Here is an 18,258-nt window from a genome sequence, read left to right as displayed (position 1 = left end):
TAAAGCACAGAGGTGTATATCCCATCCACTAATAAAGACGACAGAAACCAGAACACGCTGTGCTGTTTCTTTTCTCAACCTTTGCTGTGTTTTTTCTGTACATTTACAGATGAATATAACTTCCACAACAGTCTGATTTATATGTTATTGGTTTTTTTTGCCAGTCAGTCAGCAGTATGCAGCTTTAGTTAACCCTTTAGGGACCATTTGGAGCATTTTAGGGCTCTATTTACTCTTAATTTTTTGATAATTTTGCTCATGCATGTGTCCTAAATGTAGTCCAGATTGTGTATTTGATGAGTGTAATCAGTGAATTTGCAGCTCAGCTCCTACAATAAGTCTAAAAATACACTGTGGAAACTAAATAGTTACATTCAGACTGTTCAGGTCCAAAAATGCTCCATTGAAACCATTCAAACTGACATTTTTGATCCCACAGCCATCAGAGCAGAAAAACAGGACTTGTATTATTTCTCAGGGTGTCATTCTGGGCTTTTGACTCTGAATTTGTCATTTTGACTATTTTCCACCTGATGAGGTCATTTTGACCATATTTGGCATATGGAGGAAATACATGCTATTTCCACTAGGTGACCTGTCACAGTCAATGTAGCTGCTGATCACTGACATATCCCAGATAGTCAGCAGCTACACTCGACACACTGACATATCCAGAGCAGCTACATCTCACACACTGACATATCCCCAGACTGTCAGCAGCTACACACACACACTGACATATCCCAGACTGTCAGCACTACACTCACACACTGACATATCCCAGACTGTCAGCAGCTAATATAATAAATATCAATTTAACATGTAGAATATTGAGAATAATTCCTCTTTTTTTTCTGCATTTTTTCATCTAAAAACATAGTTTCATCCTGACAAAAACCTGGCATTTAAAGGGTTAAAATTCTGAAAATTAATGAATATTTGATCTTTGTTATGAGGACTGATGTCGGTTAAAATGTTTTTCTGCTTTCATTGAGTTAACTTTTTTTTTTAATGTTTATTATTTTTTTAAAGCTTGATTTAGAAAAAGTAGATTGTGCACAGAGCGATATGAGTGTGTAATATTAGAGCAGCACTAAGGGTTAAAAAGAGCCTATCTGTATTAAATTTTTTGGAGTTTGAGTGAAGACTCAGATTTAGTGACTGAAGTATGAGTACAACGTTGGAGAGCGGCGACCTCTGGTGGCCAGAATGAGGATCACACGTCAGTTTGAAACTGCAACAGAAAACTACAAATGACAAAAGATCCACTTTCCGCTTTTGTGTTTGTCTTTTCTCTGCGGAGGATGAAGAATCTGAGCTCAGAAGTCACACTGCAGTAAAAAACGCGAGGCCAGTTTCAGAGGGTTAAAGAGCATGTGTATGTATATGTATATGTTTGTTTAAACTGTGTAAATATGACGTGTTACATTGTATTATATTATACATGGTTTACACGGTATATGAAAGATGTACAGCTTCTTACAGGTTTTTCCAAAACTATTTCTCTGCTGGGATGAAAAAATGAAATCTTGTTACAATCTTGTTGTTTTTTAGGTGTTTCAGGTGTTTTTTAGGTGTTTTTTTTCTTGGGTGTTTCAGGTGCTGGATGTGTGTTTTTAGGTGTTTCAAGTGTTGAGGTGGTGTTTTCCGTGTTTTTAAAACCTGTTTTAGCTGAGTTAGAGTGTGTTTTCCGTGTTTTTAACCTGTTTTAGGTGTTTCAGTGTGTTTCAGGTGCTGGAGGTGTGTTTTTAGGGTTTTACGAGGTGTTTGAGGTGAGTTTTTAAGGAGTTTTTTCCGTTTTTACCTGTTTTAGGTGTTTCAGTGTTTTCAGGTGTATTTCAGGTGTGTTTTTTTAGGTGCTGAGGTGTTTCAGGTGTGTTTCAGGTATTGGAGGTGTGTTTTTTAAGTGCTGTGGAGGTGTTTCAGGTGTGTTTCAGGTATTGGAGGTGTGTTTTTAAGTGCTGGAGGTGTTTCAGGTGTGTTTCAGGTGTGTTTCAGGTGCTGGAGGTGTTTCAGGTGTGTTTCAGGTGTGTTTCAGGTGCTGGAGGTGTGTTTTTAGGTGCTGGAGGTGTTTCAGCTGCGGGCTGCCGCAGTGAATCCTGGGATATCAGGTGCCTCTCTCTCCCGGCTGTGACTCATCTCCCTCTTTGTTCCCTCTCTGGTTTTCAGTCGCCAGTTTCCTCGTTTTCGTCGCCACTGTTGTTTTTTTGTGTCCGGTTCAGACCCGACCCGCTGCTGCTGCTGTCCGGTTCCTCTTCCGGTCCGAACGCGCTCACACCGGCTCCGGTACCGACACCCGCAAACCGACTCTACACTCTTGAGCAGTTTCCCGTCTGTGCCTGTTTGCTGTCGCGCGGAGTCACCTGTCGCCGCTCACCTGCCGTCGCCATGTCCCAGGGACGGTAATGGCAGCAGAGCGCGACACTGACCGGGAGGACACGAGACACGCTCCGGTAAAGACGGATTTGTAAAAACAGGAGACGCACAGAGACACGCATGGATTTACTGGACTCCGGACAGAAGTTCAGTCCCCGGCAGGTGAGCTCTTTACCTGTTTACCCCGCCGTGACGTCACAGGCCGTACAGGTTCTCCGGTATCACCTGTGACCAGAAACAGAAACCGGGAGAGTTTCAGTGCGAAACAGAAGAAACCGGAGCTTCAGTGAACCGTTTAAAGTGTCTTTACGGTCTGAGCTGGAGATCAGCTGCAGCCTGAAACACGGCGGAGAGTCAGGGAGCGCAGCAGGGACTGTTCGTTATTTATGAGGGGGGCAGAAAGGGGGAGGCATGTAGAGTCATTTTTTAGGGACTCGTGTTTTTATTTCGCTGCAGTGGAGGAGCACGCAGCTTTTAGTGGCTGAACTTTATTATTTTACTGTTGATTTTTAAAGAAAACTGTAAAAACAAAATCATTGTTGGAATTTCCAACAATCTGCGAAGATAAGGTGCGACCAACGCTCCCATCAGGGAGACATAAATCAAATCTGATTTTAACATAGTGATATCTCATCAACATGCTTTATTCTACATGCCAGGTAAAATGTTGGTGATTCTTTTTCTTTAGAAAAATAATTTGGGTGTTTTTTTGGTTTTGGGCCTTAAAAAAAACAAAAACAACACAAAATTTCTGCCATTTGTCACAGACAGAAACTGTAAAGACAGAAATCATCTTTGGATTTTCACACTTTCTGTGACCCTTGAACACATCTTTAAATAATGCTATTTTATCACAAATGACAAATCTACATCTCATTTAAATGATTTTTTTTTCATTAAATTTTGTTTTATTGTTATTACTATTATTTGAAAGAAAATATGCATTTCAAGTTTGAAAGGCATGTTTTATTTATTTATTTTTATTATTATTTTTTAATCGCCAAAATTGAAAAAAAAACCTGTCGGCCTGTAGGTTTGGTAGACATGCTTTATTTGTTGATTTTTTATTTTTTTAAATTGCCAAAATTAAACCATTAATTACAGCCAGAAACTGTAAAAGCAGCATGTTCCCAGCTTTAAAAAAATAATTTCTAAATCTATTAATTTCTTGCTGTTTGCAGGACATTTTCAGCCAAGTTCCTCTTTGTGTTTTTTCCCCAAAAAATAAATCAGAGCAGTTTGCTCACGACTCCGACATTTAAGGACTAAGAACAGCGTATAAGTGAGCAACTGACACGCAACACGCAACAACACGCAACACGCCATGCATCAGTCCTGAAGACATTCCTGTCTGACAGCACCGCCCTGCTTCTCTCACACACATACACACACACACACACACACACACACAGCTGCTCGGTCCGGAGCGCCCCGACGCTCAAAAAGCTTCATAAACTAACATTAATATTTCTCAGTATATCATAATTATATAACCGTTATGAGCTGCCTGCTTTCAAACGTTCGAAATTTCTACATCTGGTTTAAAAATTTGACCCAAAATAAACAGATTTGATCTTTTTTAAAGCATGTTTTTAAAGGTTTATATATTTGTATGTATGGATGTATCTGGGCTTCGGCCGCATCTTTTGTGACAAATGATTCCAGCAGAGAAAAACACCAGAACCAAATCTCATCTTAAAATACTAATATTTCATCAAAATACCTTTATTCCACATCTGACTTAAAATTTAGTTGTTCTTTTCTTTGTGGTTTTTTTGGTGGGGGGGGGGGGGGGTTTAATGGATTTTTTCACAATTTATCACAAAAAAACTTAAAATCTTAAATCTTAAAAAAACTCTGGTGATGTTTTTTTTAATCAGTTTCTTTGTTTAACATGTTTTGCCGTTTTTTTGTTTATTTTATTTTCTCCTTAATGAAATTTTGGTAAGTTTTTGTTTGTTGTGGTGGCTCTGAGGAGCGGGGGCCCGCAGGAGGATTAAACCGACCGAAGCTCCTCTTCGCCGCCCGAAAGCTGCTGACGACGTTTTTCTGCCTCCAGCTGATTCACTCAAACCTCAGAGTCCCCTGTCTGTCCCCCCTCTGTCTGCAGGACCAGGACTGGGACACCACCCTCCAGTTCCTGCCGGCGGCGGACTCGAAGCAGCTGGAGAAGAAGCCGGGCTGCAGGAGGCGGCTGTGGACCGGGGCCGGGCTGCTGGCGGCGGCGGCGGCGGTGGCTCTGCTGAGCGGACTGCTGGTCTGGCACTTCCACTGTGAGCTTTTTAAAATCAGATTAACCGTGTTTGATATTCGGGATCAGGAGCGATGATGGTTAAAAATGAAATCCAGCGAAAGAAGAAAATCATATTAATGTTTCATATTTTTTATAGTCGAGTTTTGAAAAGTGCAAAAAATAATAATGTATAAAAAACAGTCTGTCTCCCTGTCTCTGTCACTCTCTATCTGTCTCTCTGTCTCCCTGTCTCTGTCACTCTCTATCTGTCTCTCTGTCTCTCTGTCTCTGTCACTCTCTATCTGTCTCTCTGTCTCCCTGTCTCTGTCACTCTCTATCTGTCTCTCTGTCTCCCTGTCTCTGTCACTCTCTATCTGTCTCTCTGTCTCTCTGTCTCCCTGTCTTTCTCTCTGTCTGTCTGTCTCTGCCTCTCTGTCTGTCTGTCTCTGTCTCGCTCTCTGTCTGTCCCACTCTCTGTCTCTCTCTGTCTCTCTCTGTCTCGCTCTTTGTCTGTCTCTCTCTGTCTGTCTCTGTCTGTCCCTGTCTCTGTCCTCAGTGCGTCGTGATGTCAGGGTGAGGAAACTTTATATCGGCTCGATGGAAATTCGGAATCAGCGCTTTGAGCCGGCGTACGAAGACTCCAAGAGTTCCCAGTTTAAGCACCTGTCCTCGCTGGTCAGCAGGCAGGTGAGACCTCACGCAGTCCCAAAGCATCATGGGAGTCCTCCTCACTGTTTACCCAGCACCGACACGTCCCCGCTCTCTGCGTCTGTGTTTGTTCATGTGATCGTCACGGTAACAGACAGACGTGATGATATTCATATTTCTATATTTCTGGGTTTATTTTTATCTTCCAGCTGAAGCTGATTTACTCCAAAAACTCGGTGCTCGCCAAAAACTTTCAAGGCTCCACGGTGCAGGCCTTCAGGTACGCACCACTGACCCCCGCTGTTTCATGTGAAAATACTCTGCAGCAAGTAAAAGTACTGCATTCAGAACCTCACTGAGGTAAAAGTATGCAATCTGCAAAATGAATTTCTGAAAACGTCTGAATTTTCATCACAAACATTCTCCTCCGTGTTTCCGTAGCGAGGGAGAAAGCGGCGCGGACAGCGTCGTGGCGTACTACCAGTCCGAGTTTGACGTCCACGTCCTCCAGCAGGACTCGCTGGACGAAGCCATCGAGTCTCTGGAGCCGGCGGCAGGAGGACAGGCGGGCCGACAGGGACGCCTGCTGCTGAAACCCGCCGACGCCCTCAACGTCAACAACGTCGTCTCACAAGGTTTGACCGCTCAGCGACGCCGCGTCCAACGCGCGACTCATTTTACATCACTGTCCCAAATGATCACAGATACACACAAGTACACTCACACAGGATTTTAACAACGTTATTTATGATGCGGAGCCTGTTTGGAGAAGCACGGGCATCGACCTAGATCAGTGATATTCAACCTACGGCCCGGGGGCCAAATCTGGCCCCTGATAGAGTGCAAGGTGGCCCCCAAAACCATTTTCTAATTTACAATACAAAATAAAGTGATTGACACTGAGAATAGTTTTTGTCCTTTTAGTCTCCATAAGGTGTCAGAGACATTAAACAGCATCAAAACAGAGCCAGAGGAGGATCCCCCACACCCCCCACAGAGGTCCCAGATAAGACACTAATGTCCTAAAATCCTAAAAATATGCTAGAAGAGCCCAAAAATCCTAAAATGTCCTAAAATTCTTGAAATGTCCTAAAATTTCAAAAAATGTCCTAAAAGCCTAAAATTGTTCTAAAGTTCTAAAAATGTCCAAAATCCTAGAAATGTGCCAAAATCCTAGCTGTGCTAAATTCGGAGAAATGTCCTTACATCCTAGAATTCTTTTAAAATCTGAGAAACAATCTAAAATCCCAGAAACCTCAGTTTGTCCTAAATGTCCTAAAAAAATTTAAAAATCTAGAAATGTCCTAACATCCGTGAAAATGTGCTTAAGTCCTAGAAATGTCCATAAATCCCAGACACGAGCTTAAATCCAAGAAATGTCCTTAAATCCGAGAAAAAGACTGGGAGGTTTGTTTCTGTGATGCAGAAGAGGTGAAAAAGCAGAAATGAAATAATTTCAAACCAACATGACAGAAGCAGCAGCTTCTCACAGTTTAGAGGCTGAAGGTCTTCAGCAGGTCCAGGCAGCGGTCTGATCTCTTGTGTCGGACGTTTAGTCCACACAGGTTTGATATCTTAATTTTAACTAAAACATTTTTGTTCTACAAAGTTTGTACTGTAGATCTGAGAAATCTGTGAGGATTATTTCATTTCCCCATCGTTGTGCTTCCAGATCTCACGAGAAAATCGCGTCAGAACGACCAAAACATCAAATGACGGGAAGTTAACGGCTGATAATGAGCGCGTCTCTTTGTCTCTGGTTCTGCTTTCTGATCCAGATCCTGGAAACAGCTTTGATGCACTAAAATGCTGCAGTTTGTTGAGTATAAATAAATAGATCATTTTTGTCTTTGTGTTCACAGCGATAGACCCGCGCATGACGAGGAGCAGTTTGTTTGGTGAGAACTGCTGATTCTTATTAATGCATGTTTTTTTTGTTCTCTAAATAAAGTTCCTTCAAAGTTACTCCAAAAAAAAAAAAGGACCAAAGCGTTATTCAAGTTTTTGGCGTTACTTGTCAAAATAAAAGCTTGAAAAACAAATCGCTCTGTCCTCCTCCGGAGTAACTTTCTGTCACGTTTTGTCTTTTGTGTCATTAAATTTGATGATAATTTTATTGACTTAAAAAGTCAATAAACACAAAATATGTTCCTGCTACATTTGAATTTCTGCTAAATTTCATCACTTTTCTGCACCAAGACTGAAAATTTTACGTCCTGACAATAACTGAAGTTATTGTGAAATCTGAAGCAGATACTGATGGCGTCAGTATGAGAGTGTGAAATTGAAATTGAATAATTTTATTATTGATAGAATTCTGATTTTACAGCCAGTCGTTGAAAACTTTTTTTTATTGTTTTCAGTGAAAAAGTCATTTAACATCCACGTCAGTAAACCAGGAATCGTCCAGTCTCCAGGGTTTCCGGACTCTTCGTACCCGCCGAACGTCTACCTGCAGTGGAGGCTGAGGGCCGACCGCGGACACCGAGTCCGCCTGGACTTCCACACGCTGATCCTGGAGGACGACTGTCAGCAGGACTTCATCAAAATCTACGACTCCCTGGCTCCCATGGATCAGTGCGTCCTGACAGAGTGAGAACGCTTTAGTGCAGTTATTTGTTAACCCCTTAGGAACTGTTTTTTGTCTCTTTTCCTCCTTCCTGTTGTGATAACTGTGTGTGTGTTGATGCATGTGTCCTAAATGTAGTCCAGATTGTGTATTTGAGTGTAATCAGTGAATTTGCAGCTCAGCTCCTACAATAAGTCTAAAATACACTGTGGAAACTAAATAGTTACATTCAGACTGTTCAGGTCCAAAAATGCTCCATTGAAACCCATTCAAACTGACATTTTTGATCCCACAGCCATCAGAGCAGAAAAACAGGACTTGTATTATTTCTGGGTGTCATTCTGGGCTTTTGACTCTGAATTTGTCATTTTGACTATTTTCCACCTGATGAGGTCATTTTGACCATATTTGGCATATGGAGGAAATACATGCTATTTCCACTAGGTGACCTGTCACAGTCAATGTAGCTGCTGATCACTGACATATCCCAGACTGTCAGCAGCTACACTCACACACTGACATATCCCAGACTGTCAGCAGCTACACTCACACACTGACATATCCCAGACTGTCAGCAGCTACACTCGAATACTGAGGAGGAGGAGACTCAACATCATTCATTATTTCATCTAAAAACATGGTGGCATTATGAGAAAAACCTGGCATTTAAAGGGTTAAAATTCGTGAAATGAATGAATATTTAATATTTATGGATAAGACTGATGTTGGTTAACTCAGTGAAAATAAAAAATGATATTAATGTATAATATTTTTTTTAAAGCCTGATTTTGAAAAACGCAGTTTGTGCGCAGTACGATGCGACTGTGTGTGATATTAAAGTGTTTAACTGAAAGATGGTGACACTGACGGGTGCGTGTCTCTCTGGTCCTCTGCAGACACTGTGGATACCCTCACGAGTCTCTGTCTTTCCTGTCCTCTGGAAACGTCCTCCTGTTGACTCTGGTCACCAGCGAGGAGAAGAACTTCCCCGGCTTCAGAGCGAACTACTCGCAGATCCCTCTGACTCAAAGTACGACAGGAAGTACAAACACAGCAAACACGAAATAAACGGATTCAACAGTGATGAACACACACACACACACACACACACACACACACACACACACACAGAGGTCATATTCACAGAAAGACAAACTCGAGAGAGCAAACGAGAGAAAAAGACAAAACAAAATCACTCAAACTGAGAGCAATCCAGGTTTCAAGGGGTTAACACCTACGTTGTCATCCGTTTTCTGTTGCTGCGTTCAGACGCCTTTTATAAAATAAAACTATATTTATAATTCTTGTATTTAGATATTAGATTTTTGTTCTTTGTTGCACTTTGTTAGGGTCTTTTTTGTATATTTTTTTACTCTTTAGAAAACTTATTTTTAGGCATTTTTCTTGTAACTTCACTAATTTGTTATGTTTTTTTTTTTATTAATTTCACACTATTTTTTGACTTTTATTTTTATTTTTTGTAAAGCTGCTTGTCGCCTTTCTTCCCATGTTTATGAAAGAAAAAATTTACTCGCTCTACGGCAGGAAACGGCACTTCAAAATAAGTGCTGCAAAGTCACTGTATTTCAAAACGCAGTGAGTTTTTTAAAAAACGCGATATGTTCATAAGTCACAGGTCCACTCAGAATGGACCCGTGTCCCACTCTTGGACAGAGGACACTGGGTTTTCTGCTCCTTACTGGTACAGGAACATCGGGGCACAGCCGCTGCTGCTTCCAGGACATTTTTACATGAATTCATTAACTTTTACAAATTTACGAAAACTTTAATGTCCTCAAATGTGGAAATTTGCTTTAGTTCCACCATAAAATACATAAAAAGCTAAAAAACATGCCCTAAGAACCAAAAAACATGAAATAAAAAAGAGAGACGATAGCCATACATTTAATTTAAAAAGTATAAAAATAGGTCTCAGTGAAACACGTTTGAGCAGATATATGATTTATTTCAAATAAATAAATATAAACCAGGACCAGGACCAGGACCAGGACCTGACACCTGCATCAAAAACGATTCGCATAGAAATAGGCGTCGATGCTTCTCTGCGGCGTCACAGGGACTCTGGTGTGACCTCTGACCTCTCTGCTGTTTGTTTTGGTTTTAAAGTTGATTGTCCTCAGTTGAAGTCTGCTAAATGTCCTCACGTGTCTCTGTGGACTGTCTCTGTCTCTGTCCAGAGTGCGGAGGGACGCTGACGGCTGACAGAGGCTCCTTCTCGTCACCTTTCTTTCCCTCCAACTATCCTCCGAAAACCACCTGCGTCTGGAGCATCGAGGTGAGTTTCACAAACGTCCACAAACGCTGCGAACGCACAAATCTGACGTTGAATAAGTTTTGTACTCTGCTAACAAATTTAGAGCTAAATTCACAAATAAAGCGCAAATTAAAGCCGCATTCATTTAATAGACAAGAAAATTTCAAAATATTAATTTACAAATACAAACACTTAAATCCTCGTCTGCCTCTCATTCGTTCCCATCAGCTGAGCAGCTCGCAGCGGAGGGACATCAGAATATCCAAACTGTTTTTCTATTTTATTTTATTATTGTTAGCATTGTTATTGTTAATAATAATACTTATTAATATTTAATATCCATATGAAATTTGATGATGTGTATCTCCTTTAGAATAATTTGTAAGCTCATTTAGAGTTCTGCTGTTACGCTCAAACATCTGGTTTTTTTTTTCAGGCCTCAAAGGAGAAGTTTGTGAAGGTTCAGTTCAACAAGTTCTTCCTCGGGAACGCCAGCAGCTCGTGTCGCAGCGATTACGTCGACGTCGACGGTCAAAGGTCAGACCACCGTGGTTTTATTTTGAAAAGCTTCTCTGTCACCATGACTTATTTTGAAAACGTCAGAAAACAGACAATGGCAAGAAATGTTCGGAAAAATGGAAGAAAATTAGTAGATTTGGAAAAAATGTCCAAAAACTATATTTGTAACTGCCATAAATATCTATCTTTAAAATCTTTAAAATATTTCACATAATTATTATTAGTACATTTTGTTTGTTTTTAACTTCTTCTGTTTGTTTTTTTTTTTCTAAATATCATGAAATGTTGTGGGTTTTTTTTTTTTTACCTTTTTTTCCACTAATTTTTAGGTCTTTTTTTCTAAAGTGTCTCTAAATTTGGAAGAAAAAGTTAAAAAAAAAATCACCTGGAAAAAAAAACAACAAAAAACAAAACACAAAAAAACATGTTCACAGATATGTGTGTGTGTGTGTGTGTGTGTGTGTGTGTGTGTGTGAGAGACATGGTTTTAAACATAAATCACGATAATAATATTTAGAATAATACTATTTTATAGTAATATTGTATTATTTTATAGTAAAATTTAGAAAAGAAAGAAGGAGAGGAAAAAACCTCTCTGAACAAACTCTTCTTTTGTGTCTCTGTTTTAGACTTTGTGGAAACAAACCCAAAAGCACGGTGATCACCAGCCGAAGCAACAAGATGACCATCAAATTTAACTCGGACTCGTCTTACGTCGACCAGGGCTTCACCGCCGAGTACGAGGCCTTCGTCCCGAACAATCGTGAGACCGATTTTTTAAACTTGTCGTGGTGTGTTTGCAGCCGGCCGCTGCGCGTTCAGACTGCTGTCTCAGACATAAATTTGGGTTTTTGGTTGTTTTTAACTGTGTGATGTCATCGACCAGCTTGTCCCGGGAGGTTCCAGTGCACCAACAACCTGTGCATCAACACGACGCTGCAGTGCGACGGCTGGAACGACTGTGGGGACGGCAGCGACGAGGACAACTGCAGTGAGTCCACACACTGTCTGAGCATCCGTCCGTACAACGAGATTTACGGCTTCAGCCCGAAATTTAATCCGAACTCGGCTTTAAAGCCCGTCTCACGTCCTGCTTCACACTGGAGCAAAAAATCTGGATTAATCCGCCGCTGAAAATAGTCCCTAACAAACTCACTATTTCCTGTTTATCTGATTAAAAACTACAGTGAGCAGCTGTTCGAAAAAAAAACTGATCAGAGTTTGTCATGGAATTTGCAAATAGCAATTTCCAGGCCTGGAAGAGTTTTGAGAGAATTAAATATTCCCTGAAAGTTTTGGAAAAGTCTCACATGATGTTTTCAAGAACCATCAGCAATTTGAAAATTTAACAATAATTTCTGTTTTTATCATTTCTCGCTGCGATAAATTGTGTCATTTTTGGGTGGTTTTCCCACATGTTTTCTTGAAAAATCACCCAAAATTTTTAATGAAAACAAAATCAGCAAAAAAATTGCCAAAGAAAACATGTCTTTTGTTTTAATCAAACATTTTTGTTTGGGTTTTTTTAAACCAAAAATGTTTGAAGAAAATAAATTTTCTTTAATAAAAAAGACGAAAATCACCATCATACCTGTAAAGAAACACATTTTTTCCCTCAAAATGTTTTCTTTCAAAACAGCCAAAACATTGTCAAGAAAAAAAATGCCTAAATGTTTTCTTTAAAAATCACTAAAATGTTTTCTTTAAAAATCACTAAAATGTTTTCTTTAAAAATGGGCAGTAAAATAAATAGAAAATAAAGCCATTTAAAGACAAAAAAAAGTCCCTGCCTGTTGCTTTAAAAAATGATTTGACATGCTGCCCTTTTTTTGCACCCCCCCCCCCCCCATAAATAACTAACAGTCCCCAAGTTATTTTTAAACATCCACTTCTGATCCTGTTCTGAATGTATAATTTTTTTTAAAATAACACGTTTTAAAAAGCTAAAAACTAATCACGAATATCGATGGTCGTCTCAGAGAATAAATTGAACTCAGTCCTGAAAGCTGACAGGTCGATGCTGGCTCGTCTTTCAGAGTGCGACGCGTCTCAGATGAAGTGCAGAAACGGACGCTGTAAACCCAAATTCTGGGAGTGCGACAGCTTCGACGACTGCGGAGACAACAGCGACGAGCAGAACTGCGGTGAGTTACGCTCAGAGCTGATTCATCGGATAGAAACACAACAGCATAAAGAAATCCGCCGAGACTAACGGACGGCAGTCGCTCCCTCAGACCGCTCGCTCACCTTTTCTCCTTTTTTGCAGTAAAATGTAAATCTGGAGAGTTTTCCTGCAGAAACGGCCGCTGTGTCCCAGAGGAGCTCAAGTGTGACGGAAAAGACGACTGCTCGGACGGATCGGATGAGTCTACGTGTGAGAAATGTAAGAAACAACAACGTTTAATGTTTAAAGGAAAGCTTTAACCCATTCATGCCCAAACCTGATATTTGGGATTATCTTCCCATGCATCGAAATCTGTTCAAATGAACGACTCCACAGGTGAAAGTTTTTACCTGCAGTATGATCAGTAATACTTATGCTAGGTTGTCTTTGTGTACTTTATACTTTTCTTCATATATAGAGCAAAGCCTCACAGGCGTCTGTATATACAATAACATAAATTCCTACATTTTTATTGCTTATTTTATGACATTTTCTACATTAAAAGAATAAAAAACACAATAGTCCTATGTACCCAAAGATAAAATGAAGTAGTAACAAAATTTTAGTTTCTCAGAAACTACATGGATATGATGCACATATATGCAGTGTAGAAAATGTATATTTTTCACTCAAAAATATTTAATAAACAGAATTTTATCATTTTTCCTAATTTTTAAAAAATCCAAATATTGACTGTTTATGTTTATGAAAATTGGAGTTTAATAGTGTAAGTGTCTGCGGCAGTGTGTGTGTGTGTGTGTGTCAGTACTATCAGTAGTAGTATTTGTGTACTGGGGATGTGTGTAGTAGTAGTATTTTTGTGTGCTGATCATGTGTGTGTCAATAGTAGCTGTTATAGCTGTAGTGGTATTAATGTGTGAATTAATGTGTGTGTGTGTGTGTGTGCGTGCGTGTGTGCGTGCGTGTGTGCGTGCGTGTGTGTGTGCGTGTGTGTGTGCGTGCGTGTGTGTGTGCGTGTGTGTGTGTGTGCGTGCGTGCGTGTGTGTGTGTGTGTGTGTGTGTGTGTGTGTGTGTGTGTGTGTGTGTGTGTGTGTGTGTGTGTGTGTGTGTGTGTGTGTGTGTGTGTGTGTGTGTGTGTGTGTGTGTGTGTGTGTGTGGTCCAGCTCTCGTGCTGCAGCAGTGCTCAGAGTTCACGTTCCGCTGCAGGAACAATCGCTGCATCAGTAAACTCAACCCCGAGTGTGACGGACAGGAGGACTGTGAGGACGGCTCTGACGAGGACAACTGCAGTACGGCCACACACACACACACACACACAAACACGCGCACACACACACACACACAAACACGCACACACACACACACACACACGTCAGTACACAGAAGAACTACTACTGATACTACTACAACTGTTGCTATTACTGACACACACCGTCAGAACACAAAATACTACCACAGTACTACTACTACTACTACTACTACTACTAATACAACTGACACACACACACACATCAGTACACAAAAATACTACTACTGACTACTACTACTACTACTACTACTGCTACTACTACTATTACTACTACTACTGACACACACACACACACACACACAATGTCAGTACAAAAAATACTACTACAGCTACTGCTACTACTAACACACACACACCATCAGTACACAGAAAAATACTACTACTGGTACAACTACTGCTAATACCACTAGTGACGCGAACACAATCAGTACACAAAAATACTACTACAGTACACACACACACACACACACACTCACACACAGCCGTCTGCAGTGTGATGTGTGTATTAACTCTTTGTGTGTTTTCAGGCTGTGGGACGAGGCCGTTCCGCAGCTCTCGTATCGTGGGCGGCGCGCCGTCCCGGGAGGGGGAGTGGCCGTGGCAGGTCAGCCTCCACATCAGAGGAACGGGTCACGTGTGTGGAGCGTCGGTTCTTAGCAACCGCTGGCTGCTGACCGCCGCCCACTGCGTCCAGGACAGCGGCCCGAACAAGTGAGACGCCCAAATTCACAGAGAGGTTCATCTGAACTGTGACTTAAAAAAGTTTGACAGGATGTCAGTTCTTCACAGGAAGCTCGATCTCTGCAGCAAAAAAAAAAAGGAAAGCATGAAAATTTCCCGGAAAATAAGTCAAAACAAAACAACACAAAATAAAACAAAAAATAAAAGCTAATAATAAGTTAAAAAACAACAACAGGGAAATGAACTGGAAAAAGTGCTTAAAAATAATGAAATGTAAAAAAATAAATAAATAATATAAATATTAATAATTAATAAATAAATAAAAAAAGAAAGACAAAATGTTGTAATTATGATGATTATGAATATGGTTTTCCCTATCTTTAGTAAAATAATTTTCCAAATCTATTAATTTCTTGCAATTTGTGAAACATTTCTGAACAAGTTGCTCATTGCATTTTTTCCTGTTTTTAAAAATAAATAAATAGAAAATAAAATAAAACCAATTTTCTCTGAATTAAAAGGTTTAAATCCTCGTCAAAAGCTTCTTAAAGCAGCAAAGAAAAGTGATGTCACTCGAGGTTGAAAGTCTGCAGACGTGACCTCTGACCTCTGGCTGCGTGTCGCTGCAGGTACTCTCAGGCCGACCAATGGGAGGCCCTGCTGGGTCTGCACGTGCAGGGTCAGACCAGCGAGTGGACGGTGAGGAGGAACGTGCGGCGGATCGTCGCTCACAGGGACTACAACGCCTTCACCTACGACAACGACATCGCTCTGATGGAGCTCGACGCCAACGTTCACGCTCAACCAGAACATTTGGCCCATCTGTCTGCCCGCCGCCACCCACCACTTCCCCCCGGGCCAGGAGGCGTGGATCACGGGCTGGGGCGCCACCAGAGAGGGAGGTGAGTTCACAGCGAGACGGAGACCTGAGGGCTCGTTCACAGGAGGCGAGACGCCTCGTGTTTGTTAACGCTTTAAAACCTGCACACATTGACTTGATTTCTTTCAAAAACACAGGAAGAAGACAATGAGCACAATGAGAAGAAATTACACAGAAATCAGCAAGAAATTAGCCAAAAAAAAGATAAAAATACACAAAAATAAATGAAATATAACATAAACGTTAAAAAAAAAAAAGAAAAATTTAATAATAAAATCTTTTTAGATATTATGGAAATTATAAATAAAGTTGTCTGAACAATTTTCCCTATTTTCAAATACATATATAGAGAAATCTAACATTTTAAAAAAATAAAAAAAGAAATATATATATATATATATATATATATATATATATATATATATATATATATAAAAAGAAAAATAAAATAACAATTAAATTAAATAATAATAAAATTGTCAAATAACTACTACTAATTTAAGTAATAACTATTAGTATTATGTATTTTAAATGGGGTTACAGAATTTTCTATAATCATTATCTATATTTATTATATTTATTTTATTGTAGTTTTGTTTGACTTTTTTGGATAATTTCATTAATTTTATTGTAAATTTTACTATTTTTTGGCTAATTTTGAGGTAATTTCTTGTTGAGATGTTCATTGACGTCTCTCCATGTTTTTGAAATTGAGCCAGTTTGACTTTCAAAGAGTTAAAAATGGATTTTAAAGATAATTTGTTGTAATTCATCTTCTGGATGAATGTTTAATCTTCGTTTTGTCACAGATTTTCTCCTTAAGATCTGGAGGTTTTGTGTTTTAGGTCTTCGTGCGACCATCCTGCAGAAGGCGGAGGTTCGGATCATCAACAGCACAGTGTGCAAGAGTCTGATGGAGGATGAGGTCACAAACAGGATGCTGTGCGCCGGCGTCCTCAAAGGAGGCGTGGACGCCTGTCAGGTAACACGAATGTTACTCAGAGTGTTTTGAGCCTCTCAGTTAAACTAAAAGTCTTCCTCCTGCAGACTGAAACCCGCAGTGACTCTCCTCTCTGACTCCCTCAGGGCGACTCCGGCGGCCCGCTGACCGTCACCGGCCCCGGTGGGCGGGGCATTCAGGCCGGCGTGGTGAGCTGGGGCGACGGCTGCGCTCGCAGGAACAAACCTGGCGTCTACACCCGAGTCACCAAATTCCGCAGCTGGATTAAGGAGAACTGCGGCGTGTAGCAGCAGAGCTTCTCTGGATGACGGGTATTTTTCCAGATAATTATGACCGGAGCTAATTGACTGTTTTTATCGTTATTTACAGCAGAATGTGGGACATTTTAATGTTTTTAAGTTTCCGTGTTTCTGCGGTTCAAAAAAGCAGAAGCATCTTTTACTTCAACATAATGGTTAGAAAAGGTAAAGGTTCATTTTTATGCCGCTGCATTTATCTGACAGTTAGTTTAGACCATAAACTGTATATAAGGTGCAGCTTTTCAGTCTGTACCGCCCCCTGGTGTCTGTCTACAGTATAGGTCATAAAGCCCGCCCGCCATGTTAGTGTATGGGACAAAGGCCAAACTAAAAAACTCAAAGTACACGCCAAAAAAAGTTTCTCCCAAAGAAGCTTTCTGTCACTGAAGATGTTCTCATCATCTTGATGTTTGTTCTTGTTTTTGTGTTTATGATCAGTTCGGTTTTAATGAGGGGGCTTTTCCACCATGATTGACAGCTGTGATTGGTTGGACGGATGTTTTGGTGGAGCTCCTGCTAGTCAGTCAAATAATTAAAATAATTAAAAAGGAAAAGCAGCAAGTCCTCATACATAGAGTTTATATGAGAAGCTGGAAAAATTCAAATCAATTGTCTTTGTTTCAGCTACATTTGTATATTTCTCTATGGTTTGGTGCAGAAATCTTAATTTTTAAAGTATTTATCTAATAATATTAGTGGGTTAAAAAGTCTTATATTTCCCTCTGAAGTGTAGTGGAGTAGAAATGAAAAGTGGCATGAGATTAAAATAATTAAGTAACCTAAAATTTCCTCGTGTGTACTTATGTACTCGAGTAAATGTACTTAGTTACATTCAGCTCTGGTCAGCAGAGGGACACACAGCAACTGAAATTGCTGGGATCAGTGCTCCAAGTTTAGTCCTGAAAATTAATAATCAAGTTGTTGTAATTACTCTAAAACCTCTAAATTTAATTAAATGATATTCATGCATTTCTGATTTTTTTCTAAAATATAAAACTTATTTTTTCTTGCACTGGGCACCAATTTGTGACCCGAGAAAGCGAGATGTTTCTCTCTTATCTTGGTCAAAGCTCTTTGGACTACGCGAGAAACGTTCTGTTACCTCAGAGAAAAACAAAATTAAGACAACGTCTGTGAATCCCCAAAATCAGCGAGTACTCACAAAATAAGAGCATTTCTTGCATGAGGCCAATTGCACGGGTTCAGTTTGTGTTTTTGCTTTTATAAACTCTGCAGCAGTTAGACTCTCTGAGCTACGTGAACGAGTTAAACAGGATCAACAAGTTCAGACTCTGAACTCTGTCACACACTCTCAGAATGAAAGCTTCACTTATAACGAAGAATAACGTGACGATCGCCATCTTCTCTGAGTGATGAACATGT

The 18,258-nt window shown here is 40.2% G+C and overlaps 1 protein-coding gene across 1 annotated transcript; it reads left to right on the top strand.

The window, feature by feature from the left end:
* Positions 1 to 2,043: 2,043 nt before the first annotated feature.
* On the top strand, positions 2,044 to 17,474 carry LOC121947401 (suppressor of tumorigenicity 14 protein homolog). Its single transcript, XM_042492447.1, is given in 20 exon segments — positions 2,044 to 2,538; positions 4,487 to 4,649; positions 5,166 to 5,296; positions 5,467 to 5,537; positions 5,699 to 5,892; positions 7,120 to 7,155; positions 7,621 to 7,849; positions 8,723 to 8,856; positions 10,025 to 10,122; positions 10,538 to 10,638; positions 11,250 to 11,383; positions 11,507 to 11,611; positions 12,657 to 12,764; positions 12,887 to 13,003; positions 13,909 to 14,034; positions 14,582 to 14,765; positions 15,365 to 15,533; positions 15,535 to 15,637; positions 16,461 to 16,597; positions 16,702 to 17,474. Coding segments are annotated over 20 exon segments (2,544 nt in total). The 5' UTR covers positions 2,044 to 2,496; the 3' UTR covers positions 16,864 to 17,474.
* Positions 17,475 to 18,258: the final 784 nt, after the last annotated feature.

This window comes from Plectropomus leopardus, chromosome 8, assembly GCF_008729295.1.
Source record: "Plectropomus leopardus isolate mb chromosome 8, YSFRI_Pleo_2.0, whole genome shotgun sequence".
NCBI lineage: Eukaryota > Metazoa > Chordata > Actinopteri > Perciformes > Serranidae > Plectropomus > Plectropomus leopardus.
This window is presented reverse-complemented; position numbering and strand designations above follow the sequence as displayed.